This window comes from Glandiceps talaboti, chromosome 7 (assembly GCF_964340395.1).
Source record: "Glandiceps talaboti chromosome 7, keGlaTala1.1, whole genome shotgun sequence".
Lineage (NCBI taxonomy): Eukaryota > Metazoa > Hemichordata > Enteropneusta > Spengelidae > Glandiceps > Glandiceps talaboti.
Window position 1 is genome coordinate 9,211,233 of NC_135555.1, and position 23,840 is coordinate 9,235,072.

General features: G+C 34.6%; 1 protein-coding gene across 11 annotated transcripts in view; it reads right to left on the reverse strand.

The window, feature by feature from the left end:
• LOC144437266 (uncharacterized) overlaps nucleotides 1–23,840 on the reverse strand; it is a 183,425-nt gene that overhangs the window by 132,320 nt on the left and 27,265 nt on the right. For 9 of the 11 annotated variants that reach the window (XM_078126183.1, XM_078126175.1, XM_078126180.1 and 6 more), the window contains exons 7-25: nucleotides 23,577–23,699; nucleotides 22,990–23,106; nucleotides 20,018–20,137; nucleotides 19,568–19,690; nucleotides 18,766–18,894; nucleotides 16,684–16,800; nucleotides 16,122–16,244; nucleotides 14,414–14,536; nucleotides 13,320–13,445; nucleotides 11,424–11,543; nucleotides 10,558–10,680; nucleotides 9,837–9,965; nucleotides 9,107–9,229; nucleotides 8,006–8,122; nucleotides 6,018–6,140; nucleotides 3,937–4,059; nucleotides 2,906–3,022; nucleotides 1,673–1,795; nucleotides 817–939 (exon numbers count right to left, since the gene is read on the reverse strand). In XM_078126183.1, coding sequence (XP_077982309.1) covers nucleotides 817–939; nucleotides 1,673–1,795; nucleotides 2,906–3,022; nucleotides 3,937–4,059; nucleotides 6,018–6,140; nucleotides 8,006–8,122; nucleotides 9,107–9,229; nucleotides 9,837–9,965; nucleotides 10,558–10,680; nucleotides 11,424–11,543; nucleotides 13,320–13,445; nucleotides 14,414–14,536; nucleotides 16,122–16,244; nucleotides 16,684–16,800; nucleotides 18,766–18,894; nucleotides 19,568–19,690; nucleotides 20,018–20,137; nucleotides 22,990–23,106; nucleotides 23,577–23,699 — 2,322 coding nt within the window. The remainder of the gene's footprint in view (nucleotides 1–816; nucleotides 940–1,672; nucleotides 1,796–2,905; nucleotides 3,023–3,936; nucleotides 4,060–6,017; nucleotides 6,141–8,005; nucleotides 8,123–9,106; nucleotides 9,230–9,836; nucleotides 9,966–10,557; nucleotides 10,681–11,423; nucleotides 11,544–13,319; nucleotides 13,446–14,413; nucleotides 14,537–16,121; nucleotides 16,245–16,683; nucleotides 16,801–18,765; nucleotides 18,895–19,567; nucleotides 19,691–20,017; nucleotides 20,138–22,989; nucleotides 23,107–23,576; nucleotides 23,700–23,840) is intronic. The other 2 variants (XM_078126182.1, XM_078126179.1) reach the window with 2 other exon arrangements.

Below are 23,840 nucleotides of genomic sequence, written 5' to 3' on the forward strand. Positions count from 1 at the left end.
TATAATATGACTCGATATTTTGAGTCGATATCATGGTGGTAAAGGGATAAGAAACAAAGTGTTTGAATTAAAATTGTGTGTACTGTAATCATCTCTAATTAGATTAATTTTTCTTTCATGAGTCAATCTCACGTTCAATCATTGAACTTGACAAAATTTGACAACATAGCATGGAACGATGTATAATTACCACTGCCATGTGGGTTTTAAAAGTATTTATTCATGAAAAAAATCACCAGCACTTGGCTAATAACAGCTGAGTTTGTGCAGGCATTATACATAGTTCTGCAATTGTACCATAGCAACTTTGGTCAGTGTTGTGGTGAACATGCCAGTGGTGATCAAATGAACCAGATACAATGTGATCATTTCTAATTGTCCTTGTCTGATTTTTAGAGTGTATCCGTCATCTCGTGTAAATGACAGTGAAAACATGTCGCAAACAGTTTTGTGAAATCAAATTTTTTGTAGCCAGCTATAATTTTTATTCACATACTTGGCAAAAGGATAGCGGGAGCCCTGGTGTATATCTAATAAATATGTAATGTATGTCTCCTTAGTCCCATGAGCAATGGTGGACCAGTGAAAGAGCAATAGAGGTGAAACTCACTGAGTTTCAATTTGGTGTTTCTTGTCAATCATGCAAAAGTTAATATGTAATTTGAAATCATAAAACAACTTTCCAGAACCCAAAGTTTATGAAAAAATGTATTCTGTAGTAAAGTTAATGCTTGTACCAGGTATTCATACCAGATTTCAAAACCCAAAGATAACAAATGCATATACATAACACACATTATGAATTCTTCAACTTACATGTTGTGCACCGGTCTCCTACATAACATGTTGGGCACTGGCATGAGAATAAAGTACAGGAATTTGGTACAGCAATACACACACCATTATTCTGACATTGGTTAACTTGGCATGGATTTTGTACTGGAAAATCATGAAGAAGAGTATGATCAGAGTGATTTCACAATGAAAAATTAATGATGTCACCTTTGTGACAGGTTTGATTGGAATTGGCTATTGACCGTCAGAGAAATGACATACACTTTTTGTCATAAAACCTTAGCATTTGGGTGTTTGAGACACACAATTCTTGTTTGAAACACACACAATCCTTGTTCGAAACACACACAATCCTGGTCATAAGAGCTTAGCATTTGCTGTTTTGTGCAACAATTTACTCTAAAACTGGACACATCAAAAGATGCGTCAGTTCCAGGCGATAAAACAAACACTCCAGTCGAAACCACACCAACTTGTGTCTGCATCAACTCTCATTGATGGAACCCTTGATGTCTTCTGTTTTAGAGTAAATTGTTGCAGAAAACAACCAAATGCTAAGCTCTTATGACCAGAATTGAGGTGTTCGAAACACAGTGAATCCTGGTCATAAAAGCTTAGCATTTGGGGATTTTCTGCAACAATTTACTCTAAAACAGCACACATCAATTTTAGGGCTGTCAACACGGATTGACAGTTCGGGTAGTCTACACGACAGGTGTTTTGGGTGACCAACACCCCATACAATTCTGACTCTCCGACACCCCAGCGGTGGCAACTGATTGTAGTTCGGATATTAGCCAACATGACATACCATAAAATAAACAACATTGTATATTATACATATATATTGTATATTGTTCTGTTTATGTTTACTTACTTATTTGACAGTAGTCTCCACTGTAGCAGTTTGCACATGTGCAAGTATAGCGGAAACAGTCGAGAGAGTCCGGCACACACGTTCCTCCATTCTGGCAGAAGTTGTTCACACAAGGATCTCTTCCTAAAAAGTTAACATAAACAATATATTATCAATCAATCAATCAATCAATCAATCAATTATGTTAGATTATATCATCTAGCACAAAATCTCTGCCCACCTCCACCCTCACTTTTGACCTGACTTATTGGACAACTCTCAGTTCTGTATTTTAACTAGTTAAGTTTGCTAGGGTATATGATACACAAAATTAATTCATGGGATTGAATTATAATGGTAGTGATACTGCAGGGTGTATCATAAAGTATACCATACATAAGCCAAAAATATGGAATTGAAATATTACCATGGTAATTCTATGTCATGACAATTCACATCTATGTCACGACAACACATGTCTACATCACTAGTTCTGCTGTGTTCAAAATATGAGTCAAAATGTTCAAAATTACCATTACTTTCCCTGATTTTACTTTGATTTAACTGGCAGTGGTATAATTATGTTATTCGCCAATATTTTTCTATATTCAGCCAGAAATTTGCTCATGACCTTATAGTTTTGTCACTACTCGTCTAGCGACTTCTAGTGCAAAAGACCCCTTAGGTCACTTGTATTTTCCTTTGCTGAACAAAGACAAATATTGGGGATTATTAAACATCTAAGAGTATCGTTATTACACCTTGACCTTCTTACACAAGCTGTCATTGGTCAGAATCGAATCACATCCTACTTTGAATAGACTATTGCCTGCACGGTAATATTGCCCTGGGCGTGCACAGTATAATGCCCGGCACTATTGCCCGCTGGATTTATTTCGACCGTTGCACATGTATTCTGCACCTGTTTTCCAGTTTTATGCGCTCGAGATGGCAGACTATAACTACAGTATTAAAGTCACACGAGCTTATTTCTTGCATAAATTCAAATAAATACAATTACAGATTAGATGTGGGGCACTTGAGCTCCTACAAATAATGCATGCCATGTATGTATTTGATGCTTAACTGCCAGTACAATTTGGAAATGCACCTTGAAAGGGAAACTTTGTAAAGAGTGCCAACCCTTGTGCAGGCACTAAATTGTGATATATTGCCCTCGCTGGCATGTGTTAATATCGAATTATTAGTATTGACTGACAGTTACAACATTCAATGTTATGGCAATATACTTACGTGTTTCACAGGATGATCCTTCATAACAATTAGTGCAAGCACATACTTTATCATTACACCCTAGTGGATAGCAGGTTCCCCCGTTCAGACATGGATCACCTGCACACGCATCTTGTACTAGTGAAGTGAAATAAATTTGAAGACAATCGTTACATAACATGGCATACTATAACTTTAACTTGTATACTGTATATTAAGACATCTACCAAGCATTATACATCATAATACACAGATAGCACTTGTAATGTTCTTTTAAATCTCCAAAGGATAGAGGTAAGCACGAGCTATGAGATTGGCTATATTGATGCAACTGAGGGCAGACTTGAAAAACTACACTGTTTTCGCATTTCAGGTGGATAAAATGTTTTTTTTTTTAAATTTCACTCTGGAATTGCTCATAGAGTAAGTGAATATTCATAACGTTTTCTTGGCAACTCTATATGAGATATAAGGGGCACAGAATGTGAAGATAATTGTGGTAGTTTTAATGTAAATATAACCAAGCAATGAAATCACTGATAGTTAGCCTATTCACTGCCCTGCAATTTGTAAGACTTTGCCATTGATGTTTCCTATTAGCACACTGGCAGTACAGCAGCAATTTATTTATTTATTTATATTTTCATCTGTCAGAAAAGTTGTGTTGTTTTTCATGAAGATGCTAAAGTTCTTTTTCTCTCTGACATATAAGTCGTTGTGGAAAGACTGATACATTTGCATAATTATATATATTACAGTTAGTATTAAATTATTACATTTTAACTTTTGTGATTATTGAATGTCTGACTTTGTGTGCTTGTATTGTTTACTTGTGCTCACAGTGTGGTAAAATGTAATGCTTTATGTGCAAACACATGACCAGTGTCTGTATTTGGTAGCTGGCGAGACTCGGGTACCACGCCTTCTATGGTGTGAAGTCACTTCTGTTTATCATCAAATAATGTTAACAGTCTGTTCATATCTGGTCACACTTTACAATACCACACATGCCTAGAAATAATGGCTTCCAATCACATTAAATATGCACTTACCTATTTCACACCTGTCTCCACTAAAACATCCAAAACATGTACAGGTATACTGTTCACATGAACTTGACACTTGTTGACACTGTCCATTATTTTGGCAGGGAAAGTTTTGACAGGGGTTTATCACTGTTGACAGAAGGGGTGAGGGTTATTGTTACAACATTGGTAAGAGACAAAGCTAGGAAGGAGTTAGTCTTGCAGCTTAGACCTTCAGGCTTTCTTGCGATACAGCTATCTACCGACACGATAAGTACGATAAGCGACTTAACTGCCCTTGATAAAGTGACCTTTAGACGCTTGTTGTATCATATTGGAAGAATGCCCAAAGGTCTAGCAGCTAGACTAGGAAGGAGTCAAGGGTTGCTACAATATTGGTGAGTGACACCCCAAGATGGTGGAGAAAGTTGTTACTGTGTTGGTGGGTAACAGCATTTGAAGAGGGTGGGGGGGGGGGGGGGGAGGTTTATAACATTGGTGAGTGACAACACTTAATTGAGGGGAGAGGTATGTTACAACATTAGTTAATGACAACACTTCAGGGGGAGATATTAGGGTTGTTACCTTACTGTTCAGTGACAACACTTGAGTGGGAGAGGTTTGTTACAACATTGGTTAGTGACAAACGTCACGTAAGCATCATGAATATAACTTCAAGGATAAATTTAGATTTTCTTCAGAACACAACCATATATTCTTTGACATTTGCACCTCAGAAACAATGGCATTGTAGCACAACTTTATTTGGCTGTTGCTATGAGCATGGTCTTGTTGCTAGGCATATTTGCTTACATTTTTTGAATGTTTATTTGCTTGCCTATTAATCCTGTTTTATATTTTTATGATATCATTCATTTGGCTGTTGCTATGGGTGCGGTCTTGTTGCTAGGCATATTTGCATACATTTTTTCCATCTCTATCCACTTGGCTACCCTTTCCAGTTTTCATCTTTGCAATATAAACCATCCTTTGGCTGTTGCTATGGGCGTGGGTGTGTTGCTCGGCATATTTACATACACTTTTTTTATTTACATACACTCCTAAGGAATTCTCCTACCAAATTTATGTCAAATTTGCTCAGTAGTTTTGAAATTATAGATTTTTGACGAAAAAGGCACATTTTAAGCCCTAATTTCTTAATCTACATTTGAAACACCCCTAACAACGTTCCCACTAAATCTTAGCCCCAATCTGCTCAGTAATTTTGGAATTATAGACTTTTGACCAAAAACTTACATTTGTATACTTCATGATGGAATAACTGTGTCGTGAACAATTCTTAATCTGAACACCCCTAAGAACGTTCCCACCAAATTTCAGGCCAATCTGCACAGTAGTTTTGGAGTTTATAAGTTTTTTTTGCCCAAAATCACATTTCTTAAATCCAAATCATACACCTGTCATGCGATCAATTTGATTTAAAACAATTTCCCAACTAGACATCCAAGTTAATATACACCACAAATCATTGCAATTGGTCTGGCAGTTTTTGACTTTAAGTTGTTTACACACACACACACACCCCCACACAAACATCCACACAGACAGCCAGACAGACACTTTTTCATGCCTCTAGCACTACTGAACCAGTTCAGTTGTGCTAAAAAAATCAGTCATGAATCACTCTGTGCTCAAAATGAAATAAAGTACATAAGTTGAAGCCGACTGAGCCACTTTCTTGAGACACACCAAATTTCTCTGTACACTAAAATGAAATTAAATATGTGTTTTATATGTTATATTCTATTCAGAAGGCACAGCATGTATTTTCCCCCTTTCCATGTCTATAGCCCTATAAACCTCAGTTTTACTAAAGATGTATTTACATATTTCACATCTATCTCCCTCAAAACATCCAAACCATCTACAAGTATACTCTTCACATGAACCAGACACTTGTTGAAACTATAAACTAGTATCAAAAAATCTAGCCACCACATCAAACATCTTAGCCAAATGAAAACATTTTGCATCCCTCTTTTCATCATCAAATAATGTTAACAGTGATTGTTCATATCTGGTCGCACTTTACAATACCAAACATGCCTAGAAATAATGGCTTCCAATCACATTAAATATGCACTTACCTAATTCACACCTATCTCCAGTAAAACATCCAGAACATGTACAGGTATACTGTTCACATGAACCTGACACTTGTTGACACTGTCCACCATTTTGGCAGGGAAAGTTTTGACAGGGGTTTACGACTGTTGACAGAAGGGGTTATGGTTATTGTTACAACATTGGTAAGAGACAAAGCTAGGAAGGAGCACAGATAACTAACACTCTGTGTTAGTTATCTGTGGAAGGAGTTAGTCTTGCAGCTAGACATTCAGGCTTTCTTCCGATATGACTTCCTTCCGATACAATAAGAGAGTTTTTCGGCCTCGATAAAGCAACCTTTGGTCATCACTTGTAGTATTGTATCAGAAGAATGACCAAAGGTCTAGCAGCTTGACTAGGAAGGAGTCAAGGATTGTTATAACATTGGTAAAGAGACATTCGCTTTGAAAAACACAACACAACATAAAATAAAATACATGAAAATAGTTTGAATCCTCATACTTCTTAGGCTGCTTTCACAAAAACATTGTGGGGGGGGGGGGGGTTTATCAAACTATCATATTTTTTTAAATAACCCCTTCCCCATACTAAAAAATATTTTTCAAATACCCTGCCTTGCCAACGTCAATCATTTTGAAGTAACCCCCCCCCCCCCCACACACACACACAAAATGAAAAAACCCAAAAATGTATACAACACATGCTTTTCAGACACATACATATGCATAGATAAAGGTACCATCCTAACATGTTTGTAAAAAGATAATTTCCAACATTAATATTTTACCATAAGAAACAATGTACTGATTTTATTGTTTCTATCAGTTTGGCATGACTGAAATATTGATGTAGAACTCATTTTTTAAAATACAAGCCAGCGTGAACTCTGCACATTGGAAGGAAGCATTTTTGATACAGGCATATGATCATTCATTTTTAATCAATTGAATTATTTTAAAATATTATTATATATAATTTATATTTATTCATATATTCAATATTAATAGGAGTATTTTGTCATGATTATTTCCAAATTATTTCTCGGTATCCAAATTTTACATTATACATACAAAGATTTGTCGGTTGACAGTCCAAAGACAAAACCTCCCAATACTCCTGAATCACAATTTAATCTCATTACTAAGTAAGCAAATCAATCCATGTCACATGATTAACTATCCCATTAAGTTTTTAGTTTGGTGCTTAAGACTATCAGTTACTTGTAGTGAATGATTTCTTAATTGTCCTTTGTACAATTGACTGTGAGGGCGCTGTTCTTCATACGCTTACAGAAATACGCGCACATATTATTGTTCAAAATTTGACATGTACTACAAAACTAATTGTCAAGTCATTTTTATACAGTAAAATTATTGTACAGAAGTGCAATTGAAAAACAATATACAAGATACTATTTTCAATCTGTTTCTTGCTTGATTTTGTGTAATATATTGTCAGATGAAGTTTAAATCACACATGTCTAGCCACATCTTTAAACTATACAATATCTATTGGTATAACAGTATTGAGATTTACCTAGTGCATGTAGGCACTACATTCCAGAGTAGCTTACATCCGAGCCTATAGTCACATCAAAAAGGTTTTTGTATATCTCTATTTATTTATTTAAGTTTATATGTTTGAAAAGTTATATCTAAAAGGGTACCAAAAGTAAATTTTTCCTATATTTTGTGACTATATGTGTTTTATATGACTAAGAATAGATAAGACTTGTGTTCTCTGTGACTACATTTTCACAAACATAGCAGAAAACACCACAAACTCAAGTACAAATACCCCTGAGTATCCACACTAGTATTCGCACATCATGGGCAGTTCTGTTACCATAAACAGCAAATTATGGTCAAACTTACTACAGTGAGATGTCATTTGTATGATATCGTGAAATGATCAACTGCTCATTTGCATGCAAGTGTGCAATAAATGATTTTTTGGTACACTGTTGTGACTGTTAACTTCAATGTTAACTAAAGGTAAATATACTTACATGTTTCACAGCTATCTCCTTGAAAACAATTAGCACATATACAGAATCTACTAGTACACCCTGTAGAATAGCAGGTTCCACCATTCTGACATGGATTAGTTTGACACTGATCTTGTACTAGTGAAGTGAAATAAATTTCAAAATATTTGTTATATAACACAGCATACCAGAATCAGATGTACAAGTGCAAATGTGATTATGGAAGGTAAAAATGAAAGGACAGACAGAATATAATATTCCCCTAGGGGTAACAATTTATTCTTCATCTACACACCCTTGGAAACATCCCAATCAATTACAAACCAATTGGCCCAATAGTTACAGATTACAGAATTTTTACAAAAAATTACATCTCTTTAGACTTAATTGGCATATCAGTAAATGGATCATCTTGTCTTGAACATCTAGACACTTCTAGGATCATCTCTACCAATACCAATTCCCGAACAATCCCATATGTAGTTTTCGAATTTACAATGGAACTTTTTTGACACAAAAACTTTTTACACCTAATCTGTATACTATGATCTCATCACTTTGCTTTGAACAATTCACCATCAAGGCTCAAAAAGTAATACCCCCACCTAGTTTCACTGAGATCGGCTCAACATTTTTTTTCATTAAAACACTCCCACGTCTCACACACATCAGCACATACACATGCACACACACACACACACACACACACACACACACACACACACACACACACACACACATATGACAGACAGACAAATTTAGACACAGAGACACACACACATGCACACACACACAGATGCTTTTCTATATCTATAGCCCTATACTAACCTCAGTTTTGCTAAAGATGTATTTACATATTTCACATCTATCTCCCTCAAAACATCCAAACCATCTACAAGTATATCCTTCACATGAACCAGACACTTGTTGATACTATAAACTAGTATCAAAAAATCTAGCCACCACATCAAACATCTTTAATAGTCAAATGAAAACATTTTGCATCCCTCTGTTCATCATCAAATTATGTTAACAGTCTGTTCATATTTGGTCACACTTTACAGTTATACTACACATGCCTAAATATAATGACTTCCAATCACATTAAAAATGTACACTTACCTATTTCACACCTATCTCCAGTAAAACAGCCAAAACATGTACAGGTATACTGTTCACATGAACCTGACACTTGTTGACACTGTCCACCATTTTGGCAGGGAAAGTTTTGACAGGGGTTTACGACTGTTGACAGAAGGGGTGAGAGTTTAAATTGTTACAACATTGGTAAGAGACAAAGCAAGGAAGGAGTCAATTTAGGGTTGCTAAACATTGGTGAGTGACATCCCCCAGAAAGGGGAGAGGGTTGTTATTGTGTTGGTGAATAATGATAAAACAAGCCAAAATGTAACAATGTATGTGACGTCACCTCACACAATGCATCTTGGAACCAGAAAATCAACTATGGTACTGTACAGTAACTGAAATTGTGTTTTTTGTATGTGCACACACAGCCATTCTCAATAACACTAAAAATATTGTACACTGTCATTCCTCTGCCCACGTATTAAGCATTGGTTTTTATAAATTTTTGGTACCTGCAATTTTAACATTTTAACCACACTAGAGTGTCAAAATAGAACAAGGTTGACTTATTTGCACACATGCCTAGAGTTCTGTATTAAATGCGCATGTAAGGCAGAACCAAGTCATTGTATCGACCAAGAAATTGAATGATGGAAATATTTTTATGATGCAGTAAAATTCTATTTCAGGTACCGAGCTATGAGTATTAGACTTTGACCACTCATTATCTGCTGTCTGAGATGCAAAGGTTGGGAGCTAAACTTACATGTTTCACAGAATGTTCCAACATAGCACTGTAGACATGTACAAGTGAATAAATTACAACCTCCATTAGAGTAGTCGGGTGCACATGCTGCACCGTTCTGACACTGACCACTGTCACAGGGATTGGCCACTGCAATGAAAACAGATGACAAGAGAAATGGGCTTGCTTGCATTTTGTATTCATTCAATAAAAAAGTGACTGTGTATTGGCTGTTTATTTAAGTGTACCTAGTATGCACTGGTAATGGTCATGGCACTTTACAAATAGCTTGGTCAGAATTGCTATATTATATAGATGGCAACGGGTACAGTGGTAGTCAGTTACAAAGGGTTCAAAGTATTCTGCACAAATATCATATGCTTTCATGTTGCCATTGGAAACTTTAACCATTCATTCATTCATTCATTCATTAATCCATTTCAGATTCATTCATTCATTTGTTCTCATGCACTCATTCATTCATCTATTAACTCATACATACATTATTTAATTCATTCATGCATTCATACCTTCATTCACATAATTACTCATTTGGTCATCCACACATTCATTCATTCATTCATTCATTCATTCACACATTCATTCATTCATTCATTCATTCATTCATTCATTCATTCATGTTACTCCAATTCTGCATCGATCACTATATCATCAACCATATCTGGTAAACCATCAAGATGCACACATCTTATAAGTTATGTGCGACTCTAACGGTACTTACGGACTTCACAAGCTGTTCCAGAGTAACATGTTGGGCACTGACAAGTGAACGCACTACAACTCCCAGATACAGGAATACATTGGCCACCATTCAGACAGTTAGCATTTTGACATGGATTTTGCACTGCAATGTCATACATTCCAAAAACAAATGAAAGAGACAATATATGTTTAGACACTTTGAGTACAAGTTACATTTCACAGCTGAGAATGAAATGTACCGGGTGAAATTCCTGTTTTTTCCAACAAAAAATGGGCTTCCATTCAGTCAAAAGGATGACTGTCTAATATAATGTGAGATAAATACACTTCAATTAATTAATTAATCAATTAGCTAACCAAAGTTACAACTTTGATCTAATAAAGATAAAGATGGATGTCCATTCAGTCAAAACAGTGTCTAATTAATAATTAGATATAACCCATATGAGAGACTATGATGTGAATCAAATGAGAAATTGAAATTAAGAGGGCACGACATGCTGAGTTTATATGTTTTGGGGTATAATTTTTGCAGTAAAAGATACAGTGTTGTATTCCACTTACTGAAGCATATAGTACTGAATGATCACTTGCTATTGTATGAACTCAAACCGGGTACTTTAAAAACAATTCAATGACATAATGTAATAGATATATACTAAAATGGTGATGAAAATATTAAGTATGCTATCAAGTGTGCTAAAAATGCCATCAATGCCATTGAAGGCATGTATTGACATTAACATTATACTATTAAAGACTAATCACAGTTTCGTGTTTTCACTAGAGTCATATACCTTAGCCTTATAAACTCAAATTGTGCCACATGGTAAGAGGTAGAAAATGTCAGTATTAAAACTGTGCCAATTTACATATTAGTCATACCTATTTCACAGAGATCTCCAGAATAGCATGATGCACATACACAGAAAACATTAGTACAACCTTGATTGAAACAGGTTGCACCATTCTGACAAGGATTAGAAGAACCACATGGGTCTTGAACTAGTAACACAGAGAAATATATAATGGAAGAGAATTAATTGTTATCATTATCTTTATAAACAAGTGAACATATAGACCAAATCCCATAAAACACACACAAACACAATACAACAACAGCCCTGTCTCTGCCTGATCAATTTGAAACCAAATTGAATTGGTTCATTTCATCAGTTAAAAACCAGTTTCTATCCACCTGAGAAAATTGAGCAAATTGGTTTTGAATTGATTCACTTTTACCTTTGTACCATTTCCAAAATAATCAATTACAACCACCTCCCTCCTCCCCCCCCCCCCCACCCCTTCCAAGACCCCTTTTTAAACTGCTTCAATTATTGGTTCAAACTGGTTTTAGTGCATGTGAGGACAGGAGAAGATTTTGATTTGATTTCACAATTGAACTTAAATATTAATTTACCAAAGATATGAGGTGAAGAGGTGAAAATTTGGCTAATGCAAATGAGTAAACTTGTCTGCATATATGCAGATATAGCCTGGGAACCTGGAAAAGACTGATTGCATATATACAGATGTGGCCTGGAAACCAGGAAGGACTGTCTGCATATATGCAGATATGGCCTGGGTACCAGGAAGGACTGTTTGCATATATGCAGATATGGCCTGGAAACCAGGAAGGACTGTCTACATATATGCAGATATGGCCTGGAAACCAGGAAGGACTGTCTGCATATATGCAGATATGGCCTGGAAACCAGGAAGGAACTGTCTGCATATATGCAGATATGGCCTGGGTACCAGGAAGGACTGTCTGCATATATTCAAATGTGGCTGGGAACCAGGAAGGAACTGTCTGCATATATGCAGATATGGCCTGGGAACCTGGAAGGACTGTCTACATATATGCAGATATGGCCTGGGTACCAGGAAGGACTGTCTGCATATATGCAGATATGGCCTGGAAACCAGGAAGGAACTGTCTGCATATATGCAGATATGGCCTGGAAACCAGGAAGGACTGTCTGCATATATGCAGATATGGCCTGGGAACCTGGAAGGACTGTCTACATATATGCAAATGTGGCCTTGAAATCAATGTGTACAAACAAATATCTCCTCTGTAGAAAAAGGATTACTTTGTTGTAATTTGCATACATTCATGTAGGTGAAACCTCTTTTTAAACATTAGTCTTTCCTATTAAAATCATTATTTACTGGTATATACAAATGGTAGGAATTTGTATAATCCAATAAATAATGATTTGCTAATGACTTTTTTGACATTTATTTGTTTGATAAAATGAAATCAAATACAAGTCATAAGTTGTGAGATGAATAAAGTTCAATGAAATGAAAAATTTCTAAATGTCAGACATTTAAAAGAAATATTTGGGGTACAAAGCAGATTCCACTAAAAGAAAATCACTTTATAGGATGAGAACTAAAATAGTTCAGACCCCCCCCCCCCCCCTCCAACACCAAAGTAAAAGAATTTACTTTTTATTTATCCTACATCGAGGTACTAATCTTGCCCCTTACAACCATTGAAGATTTTTAATGAAATAAATCCATTAACCTCTCCTTTCAGGCACTCCATTTTTAAAAATTTTCATTTGCAATAATTTTTTTTAGCCTTGGAAGACCTTTTATGCTAAATACAAATTTAAAGCCTTTTTCAAATTTACATTTCTTAGCAATGCAGAATGTCAACTTATGCTTAATTGCTAACAACAAAGTCAAGAAAATAACCGAGAGACAACAAGTATTATACCGGTAATAGACAAATTGAACATTCTAAATGTTGGCATTGAGTTCACTTACGTATCTCGCACCTATCTCCTGTGTAACATCCAAAACAGTCACAGGTAAACTGGTCACATGTACCTGTAACTGTAACTGGTACACACACCCCATTCACGCAGTCGTGGTTTTGGCAAGCATTTTGTACTATTAAAAAAACCATAAAATAATAGGGGAATGAGGGAGTATTTATATAAACTTTCTACAACCTTATAATGTGAAACAATTATGATACATTTTATTCCTGGACTATAGGGTTCTTTAAAATAAAATAAAAAGATTTTGGAAGTGAAATAGTAGGTAAACTTTTCTGAGATGAAAAAAAGTGATTCTGATTCTGACTATGATTCTGATTCTGATTCCAATTCTGATTCTGAACTATTGTAGGTGATGACAGCAATAAATTATCACATACATAGATGCATACTGATCTGGCAATGGAGGCCAAATACAAACACAAATTTATGAAGAAAACACTATTTTTGTTTGGTGTGGTAGACTACAGAAGTGGGTGATAGCAGTTCTTCATGCTGTGTGTGAATTTCATCTGCCTGTGATCAACACTATAGACATTGAAAGTCTCCATACATGTAAACTGCAAGATCATTAATAACCCCACCCTACTGTAAGTACAGTTTAAACCAAGATCCATTCAATAGCTCTAGACATCAACATGTTGCAACAATAGTTTTAATAGTTTGTATCTATCTTTAAGTTAATAAACCAAGACAGTATCTGCCAGGGTAGTAAACAGAGAAGCTGATAGCAGCTTAGCAATCATGAGCATGCTTATGACATCCAGGTGTCAATATACTAACAAGGTTGAAGACTATTTTGTCAAATATTTTTTAATTTGTACTTTTGAAATTCTGCAAAAAGCAAAAAGCTGCAAAAAACAATTTGGCCAAAGTGTTTTCTATTTTCTCCTCTTTCTTCTGGCCCTCGATCATTCTGCTCATTCCTTACAAGTTATTTGCAGAAAATTATCATTTATAGTATCTTCAGACACAGAAGACATATGGAGCATCATATGATGCAATGGCATCCATGGAAAGTTAGAATACAGCTTTCACTAATATATATATATGTTTAACAAACGGTTGAACTGTACTTACGTGTTTCACAATACTGTCCAGCATAACATCCAGAACATATGCAGTTATAGGAAAAACATTCACCACTAATAGCTTGACATGTACCTCCATTCTGACAAAAATGACCTGAACATGGATCCCGTTCTAATGGAAAAGAGAGTGAACTTCTATTCTTACGTGTGCACTATATTTTGGATTTACATGAAGTGCACAAGTGCATTGACTGTACCGTCAAACTAGAGAGAGTATAGGAATTCAAGTAAGCAATACAATCGCTTTTTACATCTCACAAAATGCTTTTTGTTATGTGAATTCCATTAAACAAAACACAGACATTGATAGTGTGCTCATGCATATAAAAAGTGTCATTTTATCTCACATTGTGCACAAGACTTATAAAAACATCATCATGCTGTTTGGCAATACCTCAACATATACTACATCATTATAAGACGATGACATGCAGCAGGACAGAGTTTCTATATTCCTAAAGTTGATCTCACTTTCTGCCAACACAATTTCAAGTCTGTAGCCATTAAACAGTAGAACTCACTACATGACCAATTGCAGCCTTCATATCACTGAGTTAAAAGCAATATTTAGTAGCTAATTCATTTGTTAAACATTGTTTTTAAACCCTCATTTGACTCCTATGTATTCATATCATTCATTTTAAGTCTGTGCACTTTTTGTTATATTACTGTTTATAACTTACACATCATGCTCATATAGCCTTCAGTGATTGGCTTAGATCGTACCACATGGTATGGACTATTGACCTATAGTGACCTAAAATATGCATATAGGAAAACTATTCGCATTCTATAGGGCAATATTCACATATCACAGAAATTTTATATTAGTTAAATCTTACATTGAGTAAATAAGCGGAAACAATGCCTGGAGCTTTCAGGCTGTCATTCTGTTGACCTAGAAATCAAATGTTCATTATTTCTATGATGTTCCTCAGCGGTATAGATTTTCAGAAGCCGGGAATTATAAAAAAATTAAAGGTTAGGTTTTCAATCCTAGGTTCTCACGTTGATGTTATCACATTGATGGTCCCATTAAGGGTTATATAGGAGTCTTTCCTTTACTGTGGACCTCTTTTTTCAATAACTCTGCCAAACAACCACCATTTCACATCTAAACTTTAATCCTAATCTCTCTCATTTGCAGAGCTATTCATTGCAATAATGAGAACAATTTATTAAAAGCATCCTTCAAATTCATACAAGGTATTTGAGATAATATATTAGCAACCCCATCATCTACCAGAAAGTTGACAAACACAGTTTATTAAAACAGCTTTCAAATACGTTAATGGCAACTAATATTATATAGCAACACCACCAATGGAAGTTATAGCGCTTGAAAATTTTAAACTTTGTGTTTTTCATAGTCGTATTTTGTATTCTGTTGTGTTTTGTCTAGTACATTTACTTTACTAAACTAATTTTTTCCCCTTCTGTAGCTGATTTGTGTTTTAAATGAATAAATAAATAAATAAATAAATAAATAAATAAATAAATAAACAGTTTGAACTTGGCCTTTAAATTGCTAAAGTTTAAATCCTGGGTCATCACTTTTGTGTTTATCTTAAAATAATAAGAATTACATAGGATAATTCTTTTGTTGTGAATCAACTTTTTCTAAATCATTTCCAGACAACTAGTTTTTCACACCTCCTAAGCCTAACTGGACCTCTAATTAAATCATGATCACTTACCTATCTCACATTTGTTACCAATAAAACAACCAGGACAGGTGCAAGTGAACGCAGTACATGAATTCAGCACTGGTGAGCATTGACCACCATTCTGACAATCATGGTTTGCACAGGCATTTTGTACTTTTGAAAAACAAAACAAGATTACATCGATAAGAAAAAAACATGTTCACATTCACTGATTTATTGATCTTTTCTTGAATTTGAGCAAAAATTATTTCAAAAATCCTGTAAACATAACATTTCAACATGCTACAAAGTAAGGCGGTGGCTGTTAAAAAGGAAGGAATCAAACAAACATTACTTTAAGAGAAAAAAATCCCCCTGCAAACAAAATACATGTAGTACATACACAGACTGAGTTTACATTTACTATTTCAATATAGTTCTGGATCCATGGCCCCAAAATTATATCAACATGGATATTTTCAGGAACCTTTATGATGCTGAATATGGATATTAGAAATAAAGGAATAAATATTGGTGGTCCTACCCTTGTTGTTTGTTCACCTGCACATAAAGAAAATATCATTACGATATTATGTTAACTTATCACACTTACATATTTCACAGTTTGTCCCACTATAACAGTTTGCACAATAGCATCTATATGTTGTGCATGTCTCTCCTACACAGAAACCCCCATTCTGACATGGATTATTGCCACATATGTCTTGTGCTGTAAGTAAACATGGTGTTTTCATTGGTATTAAAAGCTAGACAAGCTGACAGTGTTTTTGTTGAGGTTGGTATTAAAGTAGGTAAAATCTAACCGAGTTCACCAGTCAGGGGTCCCTACAAACATTTTGTAAAATGTAGAAAGGAGGTAAAATCTACCCAAGTTCCTAATTTAGTTTACCAGGGTTCCATACCATTATGTGTGGGAAATTTTGCCAGTTTTACCAGAGGTTTGTTATTATCGGGGTTTTCCAGACCTTAGCAAAAACACTGTGATATGATTGCAATCTGCAACATCTATGAATCTCATTTGTACAGGAGAAATGAAGTTGCTTTCAAATTGGTGTTTCAGTCCATGGGACATGATGATTTCAACACAAAGATAGACATGATTCAATTCTAGACTAACAATAATAGAGACACAATACAGATTGAAAAGTGATAAAGATTGCCATTCTTAAAGAGTGTGGTAGAAACAAATGACACATGGACTTGATGATTTTAAATGGCTTCAATTGTTTACTTTCAAACTCTTGATCAACATGTTAATTAATATGTCTGCTTCTATATACATGCCCGCTGTGTGTAGTACCTCTCAGTGTTTCTTGTGCATTTGATTTTAAAGTTGTCTGTCTGTCTGTCTGTCTGTCTGTCTGTGAGTTAAACATTGCGTCTCATGATTGAAACATCAAAGCATCTTCATTTCTCATGTAACTATATTGCTAGGGATGAATGCATGCTACACAAGTACTAGATACAAGTGTGTGGGGATGTTTTGCCCACAGTGACATCATGAGATGTAGGATCTCTGCACATCAATGGTCGCCAGGCTTGTGACAATCAATTAGTATACAACTTAGTTCCATTACAAAAAGACAAGCAATGCATCTATCAATTTGATATTTCTATATGCCAAACAGGGTCTATGATTTGTTCAGTTTTTTTTAAACTACATGGTACATTTGTAACAAAGTCATTCATCTGACCTAAGAAGAGTAAATTTCTCTGAAGAGGAATTTTAGATTCTTCTTCTCTCAAACATTACACTCAAAAACCTTTTCAATCAACATTTTAGGCCGTCTCCAAGTCTTTCAAGTTCAGCAACAGATTCCCTTCAATATTTACAGCATTTAATATGTAATACAGTCTAATTTTTTAATGACAATTAATAATAATTATATTAAAATATGTTTTAAATTATTGCGTTTTTCTTCATTTAGCTGGGAAATACTCGTGACCTAAAGGTTGTCACTACTCATCTAGCGACAACATATCATATTTTGATTAATATGTATAATACAGGGACAAGTGACTGACTGAGCTAATACATGTATAGCATACATATCATCACACCAGATTGACCACATTAAAAATCATCTACATGATAAATCTTTAAGCTGTGCCTAAAATGTCCCACACAAATTGTGAAAGTAATTGCAAAGTAATATAAAGACAAACAGCAGCTTTCCTATTAAAAGCGAAATTAATATCAATTAATATTAATATCATGCAAACACTTTTGAGCACTGCAAAAATGTTAAATGCTGTAGGTGTAAATTAACGCATCAATTGTACTAGTTAGCAGCTAAAATTTCCAAACTTGACGCAAAGCTTTGAGCACTATCAAAACATGCGACAGTTTTTCACTGTAAATTAATGATATACCAACAAGCAGCTACCCTACAAAGCAAGACAAATTAATTTAATGGTGTACAGCTTTATCAAGAGCAAAATGAACAGTTTGATAACACAACACAACTATACCATGCTGTTATAGAGCACAACCAACTTATGTGAAAGATCGTAACTATAATTAATATTAAATACAGTTAGCTGCTTCCTTACAGAGCAAGATTGATTTTTTAATGATCTACGTAACAGCTTTATTAAAAGCAATATGAACAGTTTGGTAACACACCAGGACTATACATGTATACCTGGTACATTTGTATAGTGTCATACTTACCTATTTCACATCGAGCACCCGTAAAACAACCACTGCAAGAGCATGTGTAGTCAGTGCATGATGTTGGAATATTACTTGGAATACACTGTCCATTATTTAAACATGGATTTGGACTACATCCAGTGACCACTGTTTTTGTAAGGATGGAAAATTAATATGCTCAGAGACTGAATTGTTTTTATGTAGTTTTAACAACAGCATTGAAAACCTGTCTTAAAACCTGTGTTCATTGGTCAATATTATGTGAATGACAATATTGCTAACATTTCTAAAATGACGCTATTCCCGTTTTGAATGAAAAGCTATATATACATGTAGAAAATTTGTAATATTCCAACCCTGGCGCTATATAGAGTTGTTTCTCCCCTCTGTTGTGTTAGGGCATGTCTACATGTATTGAAATTCCATACTATCGTTCATTTAGATATCTTTAGGTTATAAAAATGATGTTTCTATGCTCCTTGAGTCATTTTGAGTTACATTATAAGTATTCCTAACCAAAGACATTTCTTTTGAAAGTGTGGAGTATGGTAACAAAAATTAGGTTTCCTTGTGAGTCACTATGCAGTAAGTATATGGAGAACACTTGCAAATGTAGTGGGTCACAAGTTGCTATGCTTCAAAGTTGGCTTGATATTATAAACACACTGGCTATCAATATCAAGATATACCTTCAGGAGTTTAAAAATTCTCAATGAAATGCACTATGGAAAGTGACCAGCTACAAAGTAATATGTATAGCTAACACTGGTGATAAAGGTAATTGTTTGCCATTTTACATGAAGTGGTAAAAACTGAATACCTTGTGAACAGTCTGGACCAATAAAACATCCAACACAACTGCATGTATATAAGGTACATTGGCCATCACGAATACACACACCATTGTTTTGACATGGAACATTGTCACATGGGTTAGGAATGGCTAGATGATAAGAAGTGTAGAGGGGTGAGGTACAAAATGAAAGAAAGTGAAAGAATTATTAAAGGACAAGGTAAATTATCATAATGAAATACAAATTTACTAAGAACACAACTCATTAATAATCATCTTGGCTGAAACTGAAACTGAAACTGAAACTTTGATTCTATTAAACTTATAACTATTTTCATCATCACAGTTTGTTGGAACATCCTGCAATCTATAAATGCTGGTTGACCTTTCTGAAGGGGAATTCAGGGGAGAGAGAAAAAAAAAATTCACAAGAACATTATGAACCTAAATATGACTGACTCTTGAACAAATACTTACCAACTAAACAGTTTGTTCCAGTAAAACAACCAGCACAGGTACAGGTATATGTATTACAGCTTATTTGTTGGCATGCACCACCATTCTGACATGGAGAATTATTACAAGGATTTGATGGCACTGATGGAAAAGAGCAAAAACAGTGCATATGTTTAATAATCAAAGTCTTATACATGTATGTAGGATTCAAACACTTACCAACATACTGACATCTCATTACTCTGACAAGATCAGTTTCAATGGAGTACACCAAATTTTTAGGATATTGTCCTTTTACTCACTTTCAATGGTGGTATTTAAAGACAGATTCAAACTATAACTGTATTAATCGGGGGGGGGGGGGGGGGGGGGCAGTACCAGTGACCAACTCTGCAGGGGTGTCCAGCCTACATGTATACTGCCAAACCTGACCCCATTTCAGACTTATATTTGTCCAAAAACCAACACCCCATTCTAGACCATTACAGGTTTTTTATACCTGGATGTCGAAGGCTAGTTCCATAACCTTGCATGCAGTGTACTGTTTTGGGACTTCCTCTGATTTCACTATCTTATAATCACAATGTGACTATAGATTCAAACAACAGAGGAACCACTATCACCCACTTGTGTAATCCACTACATCAAACAACAATAAGTTTTAGTTTGTGTCTTTCTGAGTAGACAGAAACCTTAAAATTGATAACCAGAGTTGTATGTAACTCACTACATGCAATAAAAAGTGTAAGTTTTAGTTTGTGTCTGTCTTAGTGTGTGATACAAAGTTGCTGAAGGCAACAAATACTATCAACAAATAAACATTAGTATGGTTATTTCATCTTGAATGTGGATTTTTTTGAGATGTTTCAGCACTCAGTGTTGGTGGTACCATCATGTGCAAGCAGATATAAACTGCAATAAATATGTATAGGATTACTATCTGGCAAACGAGATAGTCATCACACCTGTAAGTTCAAAATCATGGAGTGAAAACACAGAGACAAAACTTCAAGAGATCAACTATGTGGAGACACTTTTAATACAGATGCTCACTTTCCAACACTCCTGGCAGAAACATCTCAAAACATCAATACAAATATGTACATGTTCATTAAATACAACATAAATAGCACGAATCTCTCCAGACTTAACCCAGAGACTTTATCACATTGGTCTTACTATCTCAGTGTACTAGAGATAGCAAATCCCTGGGCTACTCCAGAGTGGGCAGGATGATTACTCCCTGTCATTTACAAGGAAACAGGTTACTGGTAGTTAAAATCACTTATTGCTGGCCATGCTTGACATGAGAAAAATAACAACATAAAGCACAGAAAATCTATTTAATTCTCTTCACATGCAATGATCAGCAAACGACTATGGGAATAATTCCCAATGAACGCTGTGAATTACCATTCACCAAATGTTGGACAAGCTAGCTATAGAGATAAGCAATGACAAAAAGAAATAGAGAATATCTGCAATCTCTACAACATACACAATATGATCTGCAAACAATTACATGTTACAAGCTTGGCATTCCATGCAAGCATTTAGTCTTCTGAGACAAACAGTCTCGACATGTCAGTAACCAACATGCTCACAAGTAATTTTTTTACAAATTTTGAACAAAATTGTTTACTCTCTAATATGTGTCAAAGAAAGTTAATATAGATATAGAGTAGAATAAGCCTCGGGATCAATTTCTCTCAACGTTCTTAATATTTTTCCAATCTTTGCCATGAAAGCTAGCTTCTTCCTGCAACTTGGAAATCTGGGGGTAACTTCACCATCTTATTTTCAAAGCTATCGACAATCAGTTATTATTAAATAGTTAATCAATCTCCAGAAAATCACAGTTTTGCAACAAATGCTCAACAAAAAGAACCTACTAAGTTAGCAATGAACGGGTTAGATGTACATGCGTTGAAAACATGTTGTGATGTCATGCAATGAAAGGATGAAGTATTGTCTAATGGCTGCCATGCATACTTTCCAAATGTTACTATAATGTTATCATGCCAAATACATACAAGTATGATACAAACAAAATCTATAGTACTTTACCAAATGTCTGACATCAAAGAATTAAGATACAAAGATTATAAATTTGACAAATAGTTCATAATAACAGGTTAGTTTATTATCATTTTCACAATTCTTGTTTAGTAATATCAAGTTTAAACTTAGTAAAAAATACTACTTTTAATTAATCTAGTTCATGCAACCTGAGGTTTGGTGACATACATGTTGAATGTTGCTTTTCAAAACAAGGTTAGCTGTAAGTCTGGTACAAGTGAGAATCCCTTCATTAGTCAAACTGTTGTGTCTAGTACTATCACCAATAAATGTCATCATAATGTTAGAGATCATATTTTTTTTCACCTGGAGAGATGACTGTCAAGTTGGATCCTTAAGTGTGTCCATCAAAACATCCAATTTGGTCTATTCTGAATACTGTTTAATAATAAATCAGTGTGTTGACTTTTCTCAGTTTATTAGAATTTATAAGTGACATTATGTATCTTTAGTAAATCAGTACAAATACAGTTCCACACCTTTTTCAAGAAATTTAAATTCAATATCTGTATCTTCATATGCCATCTGATTAAAATGTGACATGGTTAATATGGCTTAATTTCTTTATTTACCTCTATTTCCTCCATAAAATGTCATTTGTTTTCAATTTTGTTAATTTTGTCAAAGGAAATAGAGGTAAGTATAGAAATTGAGCTGTATTCACCACTGTTACATCAGTTTTTTAATCATATTGCTTGTCACTCTGACATTGAAAGGAAGTATGACAGAATATGAAACAGAAGCGGTATCATTATTACCCACAGTGCACTGTACTTTATCAGAAAGAAGACAGCCATTCTCTTCATATTTTAGTATTATATAATACATGCATATACTCCATTAACCCATAACCTAAGACTTATAATAGAATAATTTATTAAATCATGCATAGAGAACTATAAACAAAAGCTTACTAATTTCACAGTTGGTGCCTGTATAACAGGCTGGACATTCACATGTATAATCTGAACAACTGGTAGCTGTACAAATCCCTTGATTTTGACATGGATTGTTTGAACAAGGATTTAGTACTGAAAGAAGAAAGGTGCATATATAAGAACAGATGAACATAGGAGAATGCTTAACAACTTCACAATTATCAGTTATATAATTATCATGCTAGGTATAATTTAAAAAACAGTTGAATGCAAAAGTACTTCAAATACTGAAATCTAATTTTTTTTCTTAAAACAAAAACAGAAATAGACTCAATGAATAAACAATTTAGGTGAAAAAGACGTGGTTTCATTCAAGTTCATCCTTATTAAACAATTATATTAAAAATATGAATTAATATTGGATGAGTTTAATTCAAAGTAAAAGTACTAAAGTTATACTTTTTAAATTTTAAAGTACATTTTGATTTTGGTTGTGCCATTTTTTATTTCAAAGGTTGTAATAAATACTAGGTGTTGTTTCATTGTGGGTTTTTTTTGTACTGGTTTATCCATGAAAAATTATAAAGTTCTGAAAAAAAGACAGGTAAATCTAAGAATCTTACAGAATTCACAGTTTGTTCCAATGTAACAGGTTGCACATGTGCAACTATAAGAGAGGCAGTCAGTGGCTGATTGGCAAACTCCACTGTTTAGACAAGGACTACTGTCACATGGGCTTTGTACAACTGTAAGGAAGAGTAAACTAAAGTATTTAAATAATAGATGTTGGATGTGATGATTTGTAAACAAAAAAAGAGGTCTTTTTAAGTATTAATAAACACAAGACTTTTACAGCAATATCTAAATATTAGTAAAGCTTTCATTTA